The sequence below is a fragment of the Sardina pilchardus genome, chromosome 1, assembly GCF_963854185.1.
Source record: "Sardina pilchardus chromosome 1, fSarPil1.1, whole genome shotgun sequence".
Lineage (NCBI taxonomy): Eukaryota > Metazoa > Chordata > Actinopteri > Clupeiformes > Clupeidae > Sardina > Sardina pilchardus.
Window position 1 is genome coordinate 22496241 of NC_084994.1, and position 15520 is coordinate 22511760.

Consider the following 15520-nt stretch of genomic DNA (forward strand, 5'->3'; position numbering starts at 1 on the left):
CCGACCACCGTATCAATCTCCAAGGACAGCGTCATCATCACTGTGCCAGCACTGCTGTCCCCCGCGGACCTATCATGTGATATCGCCGCCCCGGTGGAGTTTCCGGGGGTTGCGGAGCCACCGTTGCAGACTGGACCCCCAGATTCCTTGCAGATGTCCACGGGCCTCCCTCTGAGCTCCTCTGGGTATCTGCAGCTAATGCTGACGGCTTGTCCTGCGATAGCTGATCTGTGCACTCTCTCCACAAAAGAACTGCCTGCCATTACACAATAGATAGAGAGTAATGAAAATATCCGCCCCAGTGTGTTTTATCACAACTATTATCAACCAAGCTCAACTAGCTTTGTCAAAGTCAAAGCTGCCGTCGGCAACATTTTTGGAGTCATTGAACTTGAACTGTCATGGGATTCTGGAGGTAGAATATTAAATAGGCTGTTCGGGAAAAATCCCGAATTCTCTAGCTCCCTCTAAAGCTTGTAATCGTGCTTTCAAAAATCGAGCGCTGCCCGTTTTGCTATCACATCAGGGGGGAGGAATCGCTACCTGTCAATCACAGCTTGTGCACACCCTGCTATCGAGCCGCTGCTGCTCTGCTCGTGTGCAGAACCTCGTCTTCAGAGGGGGAGAAGTTTGGGGGGCGGTTTGGAGCTTGGTAGAGATTGGGGGAGGGACCAGTTGTATCAGTTTGAATTTTCCGACTTTAGACTCGGAATTTTGAAGACTTGCCGACGGCAGCATTAACAACATGACAGTAATCACAGTGTATTTTTGTATTTGAACCATGTCATTGTATAACTTTTCTCACCATCCTTGATGTCCAAATGGATTTTTGTGTAATCGTCAATGGCAACTTGTTTGTCCACACCACACCAGTAATCCCCCTTATCCTGTGCCACCAGGTCTTTGATGAACACCCACACAAATCTCCCAGTGGTATTGTCATAGAGGGAGAAGCGACCATCACTTGCCCACTGGTTCTTAAGGTCAGTCTTTATCTTATCATCGCAGTTTAGGGCTACTACATTTGTCCGCGAACAGAAATATTTCCTGTTGCTCTCAAATCCATGTTTGTAGTCACATTTAATGCTGATGGCTGCTCCACTATACCCTGTCACAATGGTCCCAGCAACAGTATCTATATATCATATAACAAAGCATAACAATCAAACCGTTAGGTAGAAATATGACAAAAGGTGTGTTGGTGATTTACAATAAATAAGAGCTCCTTTGCATCATCAAAGTTGTTTTGTTATTTGTAATACTTCTGTGATCTGCAAATTTGGGGTGTCAATAGAGGAACTATCGTACCATGCTGTAACATGCTCAAAACATTTTTGCGTCCCCACATATCAGTCCTACACTGTCATCACTCGCAAAGCACAGACTGTGTACTGTATGATCCCTTCCACTTCCTATACCCAATTACCCATGCTTCACAATCACACCTCTCCCCTCTGGTATCAGATATCAGCCAAATATCCCACAAGAATTTTACCCCATCTGCCCTAACCCAGTGGCGATTCTAGAGATTTGTAACTAGGGTGGCCCTAGTGGGGCATTGGTTAATTCAAGGGTGGCATCTAGATGAACAGAAACAGGCTCAAGTTGTTAAATTAGCACACATGCATGAGTAAAACCATGCACCAAACACCACACTCATAAATTGAAGGACAAAGACCATACTCTCACGCTTTGAGCTTGACAGTCACACTATTTGACCCATTCTCACACCACACACCATACTTGACATCTCTCACGCTACAAAGTGGAAGTGAGAAAAAACTCCACCCAGCACACAGGGGTTTCTGTCTTATTTTGTCCTCAATTTAAGTGAATCCATTGTCTACTTCAAGTATTAAGGGTTGCAGCCAACTTGTTTATCATGATATCTTAAAATGATGCATACTTTTATAAAATTAGCTCCCTAAAATTATATCTAACATGACCTGTCACATAAACATTGTCATGTCAATGCCATGGCAATGACTGACAACCCTAACCCTAACCCTGACATTTTAAATTGGCGATTTTTAATTTATTTTTAGCCACAAGCTCTGTGACCCATCACTCAGATCAGTACCACAACCCACTTTTGGGTTCCGACCCACCAGTTAAGAAACACTGGCCTAAGCTATGTAAACTTTCCACAATGTCAATATTACATTAGGGCAATAGACTATTCATGATACAACATATACTCAGTGTTGGCTGAGTAGGTAGAATTGGTAGATATAAAAATGTGCCTACATGACGTGATTCCACAGTCGCAATACTGGGTTTTGTGTGTGTGTGATAAGATACTGTAAATGCCAAAAGGGCACTGGCAGATTCGATAGGTATATACTGTATATGTTTGCGTGTTAGTGCAAGCAGGCCTATTGTAAGCTCACATGCTAAAAACAATAAGCCATGTAGCCTATAACTGCTAGCATGTTTGCTAGATTGCTTATATTTCTGAACCCTGATATTTCAAACTAGTGCGCTGCAAGTGCATCAAGAAAGGTCTCGCCTTTGACTGTTAATGGTGAATCGTAGACTAGGATTTTGGGGTGGCACCTGGGGTGGCCAATTGAATCTCAAGGGTGGCCTGTGCCACCCGGAGCCACCCCTCTGGCTACGCCCCTGCCCTAACCACTCTTTACAACCTGGCTAGAAGGTAGCAGTGTCTATCTGTTTGTTTGTGGAAGTTTTTTTTGCCCATATCAATGTGTAAATGTGTCTTCTTGTTAATGCATTTGTTAAATGTGAGTATACAGACTGTGACAACAAATGTCCAAATGGGGACAATAAAGTATGAATTTGAATCAACGAGTTGAAAATGTTATCAGAGATCTGGAAGAATAAACTGATATGATTATCTCATGCATGGGTGACTGCCAGTAGGCTTCGCAGTGCATTCTAAAACAACATTGTCTGTCTGTCATCATTCGAATGTACAGTGTATTTATATTATTTAGTCAGAAATCTTACCTGCGGTCAGTACAAGTGACAGGAAAACAAGGGCCATCGTTCTGAGACAAAATCCATAGTTGTTCCCCGACTCAATCACTGTAGAGTTTGTAGCTGACAATTTCATGGTTTGATGTATCCAATGTCTGTAGATTATGTCTGCCACGCCGTTTGATTATACAAAGTCAATGCACGTTCTAGATGGATAGATTTAACCAAGCAGTGGAATAAGTGTTCTTAAAATGCCTGACACATTTATTTATGCCAATTTTCTTTATGTGTGCATGCTGTGGTTTAGTGACTTCCTCTGTGCTGCAGTAGCAGTGTAGAGATCTAATCTAGCTCCTTTCCGGCTCAGTCCTACTATTAAGCCTTGAGCAACCTCAAAGGGGAAGTGGATTTCTTAAAACTAGCAGCAATAATTAAAGTCCATAAACATAGTTTTTTGTATTTGTATATGAATGTATTGGCTAATTTGTTGGTAATTCAGAAAAGGGATATGTTGATAAAAGAAGTAAATACAGTGTGAGATTGCTCAAACGTCTCAACCTCATCTTCAATATAATCTTGATGATAATGGTACCAATCTCTGCTGTGCAAACTGCTAGTCTGATTACAGTCAGCCTTGGATTAGTGACTGTTTAGAGTCCCTTGTAGAAGCAACAAATGTGACATTGTTAGTGGTTTCTATGCCAATACTGTGACTCACATCTCTCACATTTATATTAATATTAGTAGTAGTATTCTATTCAATCTCATTATGTAAATTAATTATTGCCTATTATGTAAATGTAAGTATCCTTAATTGTAAGGCACTTTGGTACAGCTCAGTGCTATGTTTAAAAAAGAGCTATGCAGCAAGACTTGACTTGGCACTGCAATACTGCCTTCCCACCACAAAGTGGCAGTGTATCTTGCAAGTGTGTACACATGTCTCAGGGGGGACAGGAAACAGAGCAGACACCAGACAACATGCCTCACCGTACTCTGAAATAGGGGAAATATTTATTTTATCCAGAGATAGAAATAACAAAGAAGCAAAGATGATGCATGGCCACAGTCTAAATACAGAGCCCTGGTAGAGCCTTACATTTTCTCATTCAGGCCAGTCACTGCCACCCGCATCAACTGGTGACCTTTCATTGTAAAATTATAACATTCAACTGATTGTATACCCCCCCCCCCCCCCCCCAACACACACACACACACACCACCCCACCCAACCCCTAGTAACAGTACATACTGTACTATATATTATACAAGTATAACATGAATGAAAATATAACATGGAAATGGTGACATTCAACTAGCAGGAAAGAAAAATAAAATTAAAGGTAAGCTCTTGCTGGTCTTTGCTAGTGTAACTATTTGGGCCACCAGGTGGACATGCTGGTGTAAGATGATCATGCTGGCGTAAGATGGTCATGCTGGTGAACAGTCTGCTTGGGATTGTTGCTGTAAGGTCATGCTGGTTTGCTAGCTGCCATGGTCAGTTAAACCAGCAATGTAAGACCAGCAGCTAAAATAACCAGCTTGAGGTAATACGACAATCAAAATCAGCTGAATTAATATTGAAAGCCGGGTGTACCATACCGTACCACCCAGATCAGCAAAACTCTTGCGAAAACATACCCTCAGGTGGTCAACCATCATAAGGTGGTCACACAAGCTGGTATAGAGAAAATGCAGAATATGGAAATTATAACTATGCATTTAACTGGCAATGTCCATTTTTTTTCCAGATTGCAGAGCGCTAATGTTGTTGTTGGTGTGCTGTGTGGAGTGCAGTGTGCTCATGTCAGGGCCAGTGTGTGATGTGTGCGGTGTGCAGTGTGTGGTGCGTTCATGTTGTTGTTGGTGTGTGTGTGCTTTACTGATATGAACTGTTAAGTCGGTTGTGGCAGAGGAACAAGCCGACACCAGGCTTAATGTTTAGGAACGTTTACTGAAGTTACGTGCATCATTACAATCAGGAACAACACATCAACCTAGCTTGTCCAGGCGTGCATATATAGGCTACAACTCTATAAGCACTATAACTTCCTAACTACGGTGGTCGGCATATATCAAAACTAGAATAGTGCAATTCCTAATTACTACGGTGGCCAGCAGATCAGAACGACCTCAATACATAACATGAGCTAACCCTGAAGAACTCACTCCACCACCCACCACCCACCACCCAGAACAAGCATCATTAGTGGACATGATGGAAAGCTAGAGAATCGCAGAGAGAGAGAATCGTAAACAATAGGAGAACAATAATAAAATATTGTGTGTTTTCGTGTGTTTGATGTGTTTCGCTGTGCTTTACTGGTCTGAGCTAAGCATTGAGTACTCATAGTTTTCTTGTCTGAAAGCAATGGCTGCACCGTCTTGGCCTTCACCAAAACTCACTGTGGAGTAGGCAATGTCAGCGCCAGGGTTTGTGGGTAACTCAGCAGTGCAGTATGTAGGGTCGTCAGAGGGCATTGTGGGTAATTGAGCTGTGGCATACACAGTGCTGGTTTCTGAGAGAGGTGGGCCATGGGTATCCTTAATCTCTTCATACATGCTGTCCGGAGGAGGAACCTGATGGGAAGAAACAAAGCAAAGAACATCAAAAGTGACGTGATGTAGATTATATAGGGTCATATTTCAATCCAACCTCAGATGTCCAACTGAAGAGAACACCACTATTGGACTGACTGACTGACTGACTAATAATGAGTATAACCCAGAGATTAGTTAGTTAGTTAAGGAGACTAACCATCAGTGACACATGGAAAATATAATGCTAAATGAAATAACTGGTGAACAAGTAACAACTTTCCAAGACAACATCAACGATTAAGCCAAGATGAAATCCCAATCGCACTCAGTGAAGAGTTTTCCTTTTCGCAAAACAGCAGCTGAGTGAACTTGCAATTGAACACCTCCGTTCACCTCCGTAAGTCTGTCATTTAACCAATCAAAATAGCGTGAAAAGAGAGGCCTCTATTCTTTGCCTGTTATTCTCTCTTGTCACTTCCTCTCTGTTACTGTCTCCTCCCATGAAACAGAGTCACAGGAGATTCTACCTTCATCAAAACATCAGATTTTGGAACCAACATTTTATAGGACTCCAATAGAAACAATCCTATAGGATTTAGGACAATCCTATAGGATTGTAAACAAAAAAAATGTCCAAAATCTGATTGGAATCCTACTGTATAATAGGATCGTCGATCCTATTGGTTCCAAAATCAGATTGGATCCATGCTCCAGTTGGATGTCTGTTACTGCATAATTTTATATGGAAGCATATTCAACTTATTATTAGGGCTGTCAATCGATTAACATTTTTAATCAAATTAATTACATACTCTGTGATTAATTAATCTAAATGAATCGCATATAAAATGTAATCGCAATGTCAACACTATTTCTTTGCAGTAATGTTGTACTTAAGAGTTGACGAACTCCGGTGATATGCAAATTCTGTGCTGCAAACATTGCAGAGGACTTTGTTTTAATCAACACTTTCTTTTTAACACCGTCAGGCCGTTTTTTTTTTTTTTTTAAGTAAATGTTCCAATCAATGATCCAGGCAGCACATTCTCGTCTCCCCATTTTACGGTCTAATGGTTACTGACTAGAATGGCTCCGGGTCAAAGGTCATCGATTAATCTGCGTTTATTTTTTTCAATCAGTTATTTTATCTCAAATTAATTAATCTAAATTAATCAGTTATTTTGACAGCCCTACTTATTATTCAATAACAATGGAAATGGAATTGAATAGTCACACAAAATAAATGTTTCCTATTTGAAACACTTACCTGGCTGTTGCTTCTGGTGCTTGTATGATTGGATTGAAGTTCTGTTGGTGAAACAAAAGATATGTCAGCAAAAGAGTTCAGCAAAACAAAGATTATTCATTAAAAGATACACCACCATCATTATTGTTAGGTGTGATAATGTCAACATGTGATATGTTGCGAAGACATGTCTTATGGGAAAAAAATCAATAATCCCCTTTGTTTGTGTGTGTGTGTGTATGACAGAGAGAGAAAGAGAGAATCATATATTGATCTGAATATATATATATATATATATATATATATATATAAAATAAATTAGAATCCTGCCATGCGGTGTACCTCACCGTGTGTCTTCTTTCTCTTGTGCCTGTAAAGCAGGAACACTGCAGTTGCCACTACGACCACCACACCAATCAGAGACACAGAGAGGATCATGGGAGTTGAACCTAACAAAACACAGACAGTACAACAGACAAAGACTGAACAGACTGTCCATAAAGCTGAACTTTGTGGGCAGTCTGTCATCTATGCATTTCCTGTTTATGATAAGACATGACACTTATACTCAACATACATTGTTATGGTAAAAAATGTTCTTAGAATAAAATACTTTACAGCACAGATCCTAGATATAGCCTACTACATTGTGCAGACATAGTGTATTCTGTGTATTTGAGTAGAGACAGACCACTGTCCTCATGCTATGCCAGCTGACCAAAAATGAGCAGTCTTTACCAGGTGATGTTGAGTTGTCGACTGGATGCACTGGGAACATGAATGTCGGAGGTGATGGCCATGTGGTTGATAGGTCAGGAATAAGAGTCACATCAGTAGACGCTATAGTTCAAGGGTCATTTCACATTTTCAAAGGTCCACAATGCGACAAACAAGCTCAAGTCAGAATGCATTATTCCATTCAGTCTAGGGTGGGAATATACATTGAAATAAAACGTTTATCTTTGGAGATAACACTCAAGCCTTGGATTAGGCCTTACTCCATGTCAGGGTAAACTAGTCCATAGTGTCCAATATACCAATAAAAGAATGAACAGCAATTTAACCTCCCTCATCATCCATGCGCTTGAGAAAACTGTTTGAGTTTCTGTTCTTCACTACTACCATCTAGTGTTTGTGTTGACTGCTGCTAATGTGTTTGTGATCACTGACTGAGTATGATAGGACAGATATAGAGGGGCCATTCCATGCCACATCAACAGATATCACAATGGTACCATGAAAAGATTCAACATATTGTACAGACTGAGCCATGTATGCAATTCAGTCATGTGCATCTTTGCTGTGGCAAGCACTTTCTTAAATGATGTGTCAAGATAAGGAAAACACTTACTCATGGGTGCATACAGACATTTGCATTCAGTTGGTCCACCACACCTACCTTCCCTAGTATACAGGAATAGCCATATTTCCCCGTTAAAAAAAAAAAAAAAATACTTCATTGTTAGTCTACTGTATATCAAAAGTGTTTGTTCACTTGAATGAGGCTTTTTATGCCAACCGTGGATTTTTTGGAGAAACAAAAAAATGAGAATGTGAACATATCCTGAATTACATACATGGTTTGTCACTCCTATACTGTACATCCTGGATTGGTGTCTGCCTTTGTGAAATACTCCTTAGGTGAGACGGATCTCTTGACTTCACATGGAATGACTCATACAGCATCTTCAATAAATATAAGACTGTAAGAGCTCACCTTTGTTGACCTCCAGTCTGACCACAGTCTTTGTTTCTTGTCCGACTTCTCCACACCAATATATCCCAGAATCCTCTGCTCTTAAGTCAGTGATGGTCACATTGAAGATTCTGGCAGAAGATTCAGGCTGCAGATTATTATCTTCATTTAAGATATATTTGCCCTGATTCGGAGCCAGTGATGACACCAGGAAATCTTTCAAGTCACACCCAGCATCTTTTGCTCTGCAAAAATATGAGGGTACAGTTTTGCTGGTCCGTACCGCTTGATATTTGCAAGTGATGATGACAGACTTTCCTTCATCTCCTGCCACCACTGTTAAATGTAAAGGAAATGGCAAATAATTAAAACAATAATTAAAACCCTCCACTATTTATATATATATATATATATATATATATATATATATTTGAGAGACAGAGCACATGATAGCATGTGTTGAACATATGTTGTTCCATATAGGGTACAATCCTGAGTAAAGAGTAAAAGTCTCCATCGCCACCTCTGGAACTGGAGTAGCCTTAGTAGAATTATAGAAACCTGTGGACACACAGAACCTGGATTTTCAAGTAAAGGACTGTTCACACCTAGCCTGGCTAACGCCTCCCACTTCTCAAATGAGACGTGGTCTGGCAACCAGACGTTCATTTTCTCGTATTTGAAAAAATGCCCAGATCCGTTCATTGGGCGCCACGGATGTCAATCAAATGCGTCTCTGCATAGCTCATCATGGTCTTGCTTTCTCCCCTGTTCTGTGATTGGCCACCAACATCAGGCGAAAATGGGGGCGTTAGTTTCCAGACTGCCTTAGCAGCGTGAAAGAAATCACCGCGCAAGGCAGTATGGGAAACCCAGGCTAATTCACACCAGGAACAATAACTAAAAGATAACTATAATACGATAAAAGTGTCCACTCTGATCAATGATAAGGGAGGTTTCTCCTAGTGGGGATGAGTGTGACCAGGGGGTCAGGATTTGACTGATTAGCTTCGCCGATTAGCAAAGCACTTCCTCGTCGCCATTTTCCAGAAATACATCATGTCCGGTGCCGTTTTACCTGCGTTTTACTCATGCTGATTGGTGGCTGTTCCACTCTCAGCTCATGCACGAGCTTAGTGTGGGCACGAGCTCTCCTTCTGTACCTTACGTCAATCGGTAACCTGGCACTTAATTGGCTAAGTAAAACGGCACCGGAAACAAGCCCCTTGAAACGCCATGTTGAAGCCTGAAAAAATCGTTCAATTTTGGCACTTTTCACTAGCCTAGCATTCCCATTGAAATGAATGGGGGCGGGACTTGTTCACTTTCTCCAGTTCTTATAATACCTCCATGAGTGTGACAGCTAAAATGTGATGGACTCTGATTGGCTGTCATCTTTATATTCGGTTATTAAGTGATGATGTAATAATGGGATAATAGATCTCTTTCCGGGTCCAGTGGCTTTCAGACTCACTTGTTTTTGTCCATAGACAGTCAAATAAAATATTTTTTTCCGCTATTCTCAGTAACCTTTAAGAAAATTATCATCCTACGACTTGTTGCCTCAACCTAATCAAGTCCTATTTTGCGCAGAAGCCTGGACATTTCCCTTAAATATATAATCTAGCTGCACAGCTACAATAATGTTTACAAGTTGCAAAAATTGTCTGGCTGCACTAGTAAACGTCTTTTCGCAAAAAAAGCTGTTGGGCCCGTGACGTCGGACTAACGAACCGAATTGATCTCAAAATCACTCAACAAAATGAGCCCAACAATATTGCTCTTCGTGGTGTTATTGTTACAGTTTTATTAGTTAGAATGATACATTATTACCGTTGTTTTTGGTGTGAATGGCCCTTTATTTAGGACAAAGCCTTGGATGTGTGTATTTGCAGTATTTGTTTGTATATTTTTGTGTCTGTTTGTTTGTTTGTCTGTTTTTTGTCACTTACCTTCTCTGACAAGTAACTCCTGCTCAGTGGTTACCAAATTTACTCCAGTAATGACTGCACAAACGTACTTCCCAGAATACTCGGCTTTCAGTCCTCTGATCGTCACAATGAACACTCTGGCAGCGGTGTCATCATACAGAGAGAATCGTCCATCTTCAACCTGAGTCTGCCCTTGTTCAGATTTAATCACACAGTTGATTGCCCAGAAGTCACACTTCGCCTTACAGAGACACTTGCTGTTATTCTGATAGCCCTCTGCATATGGACATCTGAATGTTGCTGAATCTCCAATGTCTCCAATGACTGGATTCACTTAGAGAGATGATCCAATGATAGATTATGATCCAACACTTGAACATAAGTTAAAAATACACTTAAGTATAGTAGTGTATAGTTTTGCAGGTTTTCTCTCCACAAGAACCTACCCTGTATGTGGACTTCCTTGAGCAGGTCTGGTGTGTTTGATGGTGATGGTCCTCCAGCTGCACACCAGTACACTCCTGTGTCCTCCCCAGTCAGGTTAGTCATGGTCACCAGGAAGTTCCTTTCCTGTTTATTGTCAGTCAGGTTCAGTCTCTGAGAGGTTGGCTGTCCATTCTCTTCATCAGATACAATGATGTCACATCCTGTACCCTTGCAGAAGTACTTGTGTCTGTGTGCATACTGTGCATCATATGGGCATTTGATGATAACTACTCCAGCAGGAGGTCCAGTTTCCGTTTTGATATCCTCACAATAACCTATAAAACCTCAAAACACAAATTCCATTCACTGTGTTAACATGATTCATCACTAGCTTAACAACCTAGACCCATATCAAGATGTAGGGTTTACGAACTCACCATAGCATGGCTGAATCGGAGGGGTGGGATAAACGGTTGTCTTTCAAATTCCCTCTCCACGCAAGACTAAACTAATCATCTTTTTTTTTTCAAGTAGCAGGATGCAAAACGCTCGCAACTCTCTGCTTGTATGGAATATTATGATTCCATATTGTGTTCAGTCAAGAACATAGAGTCATAGAGAGACTACTAGGCCAATGGGCAGGAATCTGGAAAGGAATTCAAATCTACTCTCTGCTTGTATGGAATATTTTGATTCCATGCACATACACTGTTCAGTCAAGAGTTGTAGAGAGACTGGACCAATGATGGCACTTATCAGGAAGCTGGAAAGGGAAATCCCCGCTATGGCAAGTCCTGATGACAGCTCGAGATTGAAGGACTCATACGGGTCAAAAGGCAACTTAAATGGCAAATATTTTTAGATTTGTTTTTATTGTTGTTGTTGTTGTTGTTATTATTATTAATAGAAATATCATTATGTAGTATTATTATTTGCTGTCTGCCCATAAAGATAAAAGGATGCATACGTTTCTCTTCTCTGTATGCAATAACCTAGCCTGACACCATTGGACTAGCTTAGCATAATTCACTGGACCTGGGTTACAGGTAGTCTGTAGTGTAATAGGGCATGGGGCTTTTTTTATCAACTGTGATAAACCATGGCTATCATGGTTACCCAGAAAACCATAGTCAATCTGTAGTGATGGCAAAGATCAAAGTAAGAAGCCACTTCCTGGAACCCGAATCGCAAGAGGGAGGGGGGCAAAATCCCTCTTTATGCAGAGCTGTTCCATTGAAGTCTATGGACATGATACGCATGACACACCCTCTTTATGCAGAGGAAGTGATCCCCGTTTTGCGCCCACAGACATGAACTATGACGTATCTTACTCCGCCTTAAGGATCTTTGGTGATAGGCTATACCATGGTTACCCAAAAATGCATGAAACCAGAAAAACAGTAGTACACCTTTTTGTAATACAGTAGGTGTCTCTTATCTGTGTGTGCACTAACCCAGTCTGACATAATTGGGCTAATTTAGTGTAATTCACTGGAAGTGGGTTACACTATTTAACCTATAACTAAATAGGAGCAATAAGCTACTGTAACTGGTATAACTCACAGAAGAGAGGGACATGTATCTTCTGATGTATATGTCTGGGGTAGACAGAAAATGAGCTAATTTCCCCAAAAAGTTCCCGTGTTTCTCAACTCATATTCAGTCAGCATTGGACTACATTCCATATTACACATACTGTAGGCTGAATTTATGCCCTGTTAGATAACATGTGGTTATAGTTATTGTATTTAACATACATATTTTGGCCTTAGCATAATAAAAATATAACCAAATATAATGTCATTGAGGTGACACGACTGTTATTATTTGGTTTACTTTACTCCCCTGTGTGTTCACTCAAAGTCAACTAGTCTCTGTCCACAAAACCCCAAAACTAGAAACATAACTGATGTAGCTTGGCTGCTGTGTGGCCTAGAGAGTGAAATGTTGAAACACATCTTGACCCATAATTCTTAAAATGTGGTGACTTACATGAGTTCAGGTAGATAAGGAGGAGGACAAGGGTCTTCATTGTGGATTTAGGTCAAGAAGATCCAAACTGACATGTGATTTAGCGGCTGTTTGCATGGACTGTGTGCTATGTGCTCGGTTGCAAGAGGCACTGGCCATCAACATGAAGCTCAACATCTCTTTATGCTCCGTTTCTGCTTGAGATCTGGGCACTTCCTGTGTATTTCAGAGTTGCCAAGTCCCAGAACTTCCCCTGTCTGCCTCTGTCACCTCTTGCACAAAAATGAGAGATAGAAAAAGAGGAAGAGAGAACGAGGGCGACAGAAAAAAACAGAGAGAGAGAGTAAACATAAAGAAAGAGAGGGACAGAGAGATTCAGACATATCAGAGAGAAAACGAGTGAAAGAGTGTGTTAGAGACTTCTCCTCCTTCTCCTCCTTTTCAAGCATAGAACTCTCACAGAATTCATACTCTAGAGGAAATAAAACAAATCTGAATGAGACGATATCAAGCCAATCCTTATGAGAAGATATCAAGCTATCACACTTCAAATCCAATGAGTGTTTTGTTGGTGAAGTTCTTTGCCTGGGATTTGGCTTACATGATGACTGCCCTCCTAGTTAAATAAATAAACAATATAATATACTATAATATAATATAATGTATGGTTTTGTATAGTACTGTATTAAGTTTCTTAATGCACATCCTGCCCTCCTAGTTTGTGTACACAGACGTGAGTGGGCAGCCGGTGCACGTGGTGCAGCTGAACTTCCTGAAGCTGCTGAGCGCCACCAAAGATCGTATAGTGACTAAGATGAATCATAAAGGGGGTTTTCAATGGAATGAAATGGTGTCCACTTCCGCCTCCTATCTGGGCGTGATCAGTGACGAGTAATCGGTTTAGACCAGTGTAGAAGCAGCAGAAGCAGTGTGCCGTTGATAACAGGTGGCCTGCGCAATTAGCGGAGACAGGTCAGGTCAGGAGGGACAGGTCGGGAACAAAGTTATTTTTCTATGTATTTATCACGCTGGAAAATACGATTTCAATGTGGGAATGTTAGAAAGATGTGTGCCTTGTAGAACATGGGTTCGTTACTTGCATTGCTGAATGTAGGGCTAAGGGAATGGTCATAATCCGAGATAAGGTTTATTTCTCCCGTTTGCCTCCTAAATGGGAGTGGCACTACGTCACAGGGAAACCGGAATTGACCCTCATATGAGTCGTCTCGCTTTATAAACCGTCTCTGGCACCATGGCCCACCAGACCTTCACCTACACCTGCCAGAACTCGGCCGGCTGGTACGACAGCGCCTCCCGGGGGTACGGGCACGCACTGCGCTTCAGGGGGAGTGGGGGCGAGGAGCTCACCCACGAGAACTCACTGTTCATCCAGCCACTCCGGGACGGCTGCCAGGTGTGTGTGTGTGTGTGTGTGTGTATGTGTGTGTCTGTGTGTGTCTTGTGTGTTTTGTTTTGTTTTGTTTGAATGTGGTGTTGTGTTTTACAAATAACTACATACGTGTTTGATTAGTCTCTATGAATCCTAGAGGGATTTGGCTTACATGATTGTGGGGTTTATCAAAGAAAATGGTAATGGATGATGAGGGCCGATGGCTGATGGCATTTGTCTGTCTCATGTGTCAGTCTGTTTAATTCATATGCCTTTTTGAATTCATCAATGTCAACAAAATCTTTAACTCTGTAATTTAGGTCAGTTAAATGCGACACCATTCTGTTTGTTTTATATGTTTATGGTTCCAATGTGCAGCATGAACGTGTAAACAGGAAAAAGCAGATATATTTTCAGATTAATTTTAGGACTCATTCATACAGTATGTGGTAACAAATCAGATATGATTTGCATATATGTACTACTGTGTCTGCCATCTAAACATGCAGATCGGATATTCTCTGTCATTTTCAACTTGCCCATCAGTGGAAATGAAAGTGTAAGCGTTAAGCTCTGTCTGGAAGTCTCAATTCTCATTCATTACTTTCGACCAATCATCAGTCTGCATCAGTCTTAAAAATGACGTCTTTGCACCTGCCTTCTGCTTTCTGGTGTCTTTATGTCTTTTGTAAATCCTTTGATGGATTAAAACATGTGATAACTTTCATCATGCCTCCCTGAGTCTTTCTGATAGAAATGCATCTACTTTAACATTGCACATAATTGCTGGTATTTCCACGTGCACAACTGACAGAACAGTAAAAGGACTCAGGTTCAAATATGACAAACACCTGGATTTGGCTCAGAAGATAAAGTTTTATTAACAGAGTCAAAAGACAGAACTTATAGTATTTAGGGGAAAAAACACACTAGGCCAAACTTCATCACAGGCGGTCTTCAGGAATGGAACAAAAAACAACTTTCGGAAGAACCTCTGGAAAAACAGTTCAAAAGACAAAACACAGACAGGTGAAAAACTGAACACAGACAACTTCAAACGCCAGAAAGGGTGCAGGCAAAACTGCACACACACACACACACACACACACACACACACACACACACATGCACACAATGTAGACATACTGTGATGGTCCTGATGGATATCATATCTGTGGTGACATTGTCTGAGTGCAGTCAAATGAATGGGAGGTGAAGACTAACATGGACACTCAAACCACATGCTGGTGTCGCATAGCTAGCACATTCAAATGGCACACCCAATTTTAGCTGTCACCTACTGTAATGTACACTCACTCACGCACGCACGCACGCACGCACGCACGCACGCACGCACGCACGCACACACACACACACAC

At 41.2% G+C, this 15520-nt stretch overlaps 1 protein-coding gene across 1 annotated transcript; it reads right to left on the minus strand.

The window, feature by feature from the left end:
• Positions 1–4244: 4244 nt before the first annotated feature.
• LOC134077344 (polymeric immunoglobulin receptor-like) lies at positions 4245–12812 on the minus strand. Its single transcript, XM_062532901.1, has 8 exons — positions 12773–12812; positions 10801–11115; positions 10376–10687; positions 8445–8759; positions 7466–7567; positions 7075–7176; positions 6749–6789; positions 4245–5520 (listed from the first exon to the last, which is right to left on the minus strand). The coding sequence occupies exons 1-8, from the start codon at positions 12810–12812 to the stop codon at positions 5260–5262; spliced, it is 1488 nt and encodes a 495-aa protein (XP_062388885.1). The 3' UTR covers positions 4245–5259.
• Between the last annotated feature and the right edge of the window lie 2708 nt (positions 12813–15520).

Excerpts from the sequence above, each read along its gene's own strand:
- LOC134077344 (XM_062532901.1), bottom strand. The coding sequence starts at position 12,812 with ATGAAGACCCTTGTCCTCCTCCTTATCTACCTGAACTCAT. Across the intron at positions 11,116-12,772 it reads CCTTATCTACCTGAACTCAT|GTTATTGTGAGGATATCAAA; the intron begins GTAAGTCACCAC and ends GAGGTTTTATAG. Across the intron at positions 10,688-10,800 it reads CAAGGAAGTCCACATACAGG|TGAATCCAGTCATTGGAGAC; the intron begins GTAGGTTCTTGT and ends CATCTCTCTAAG.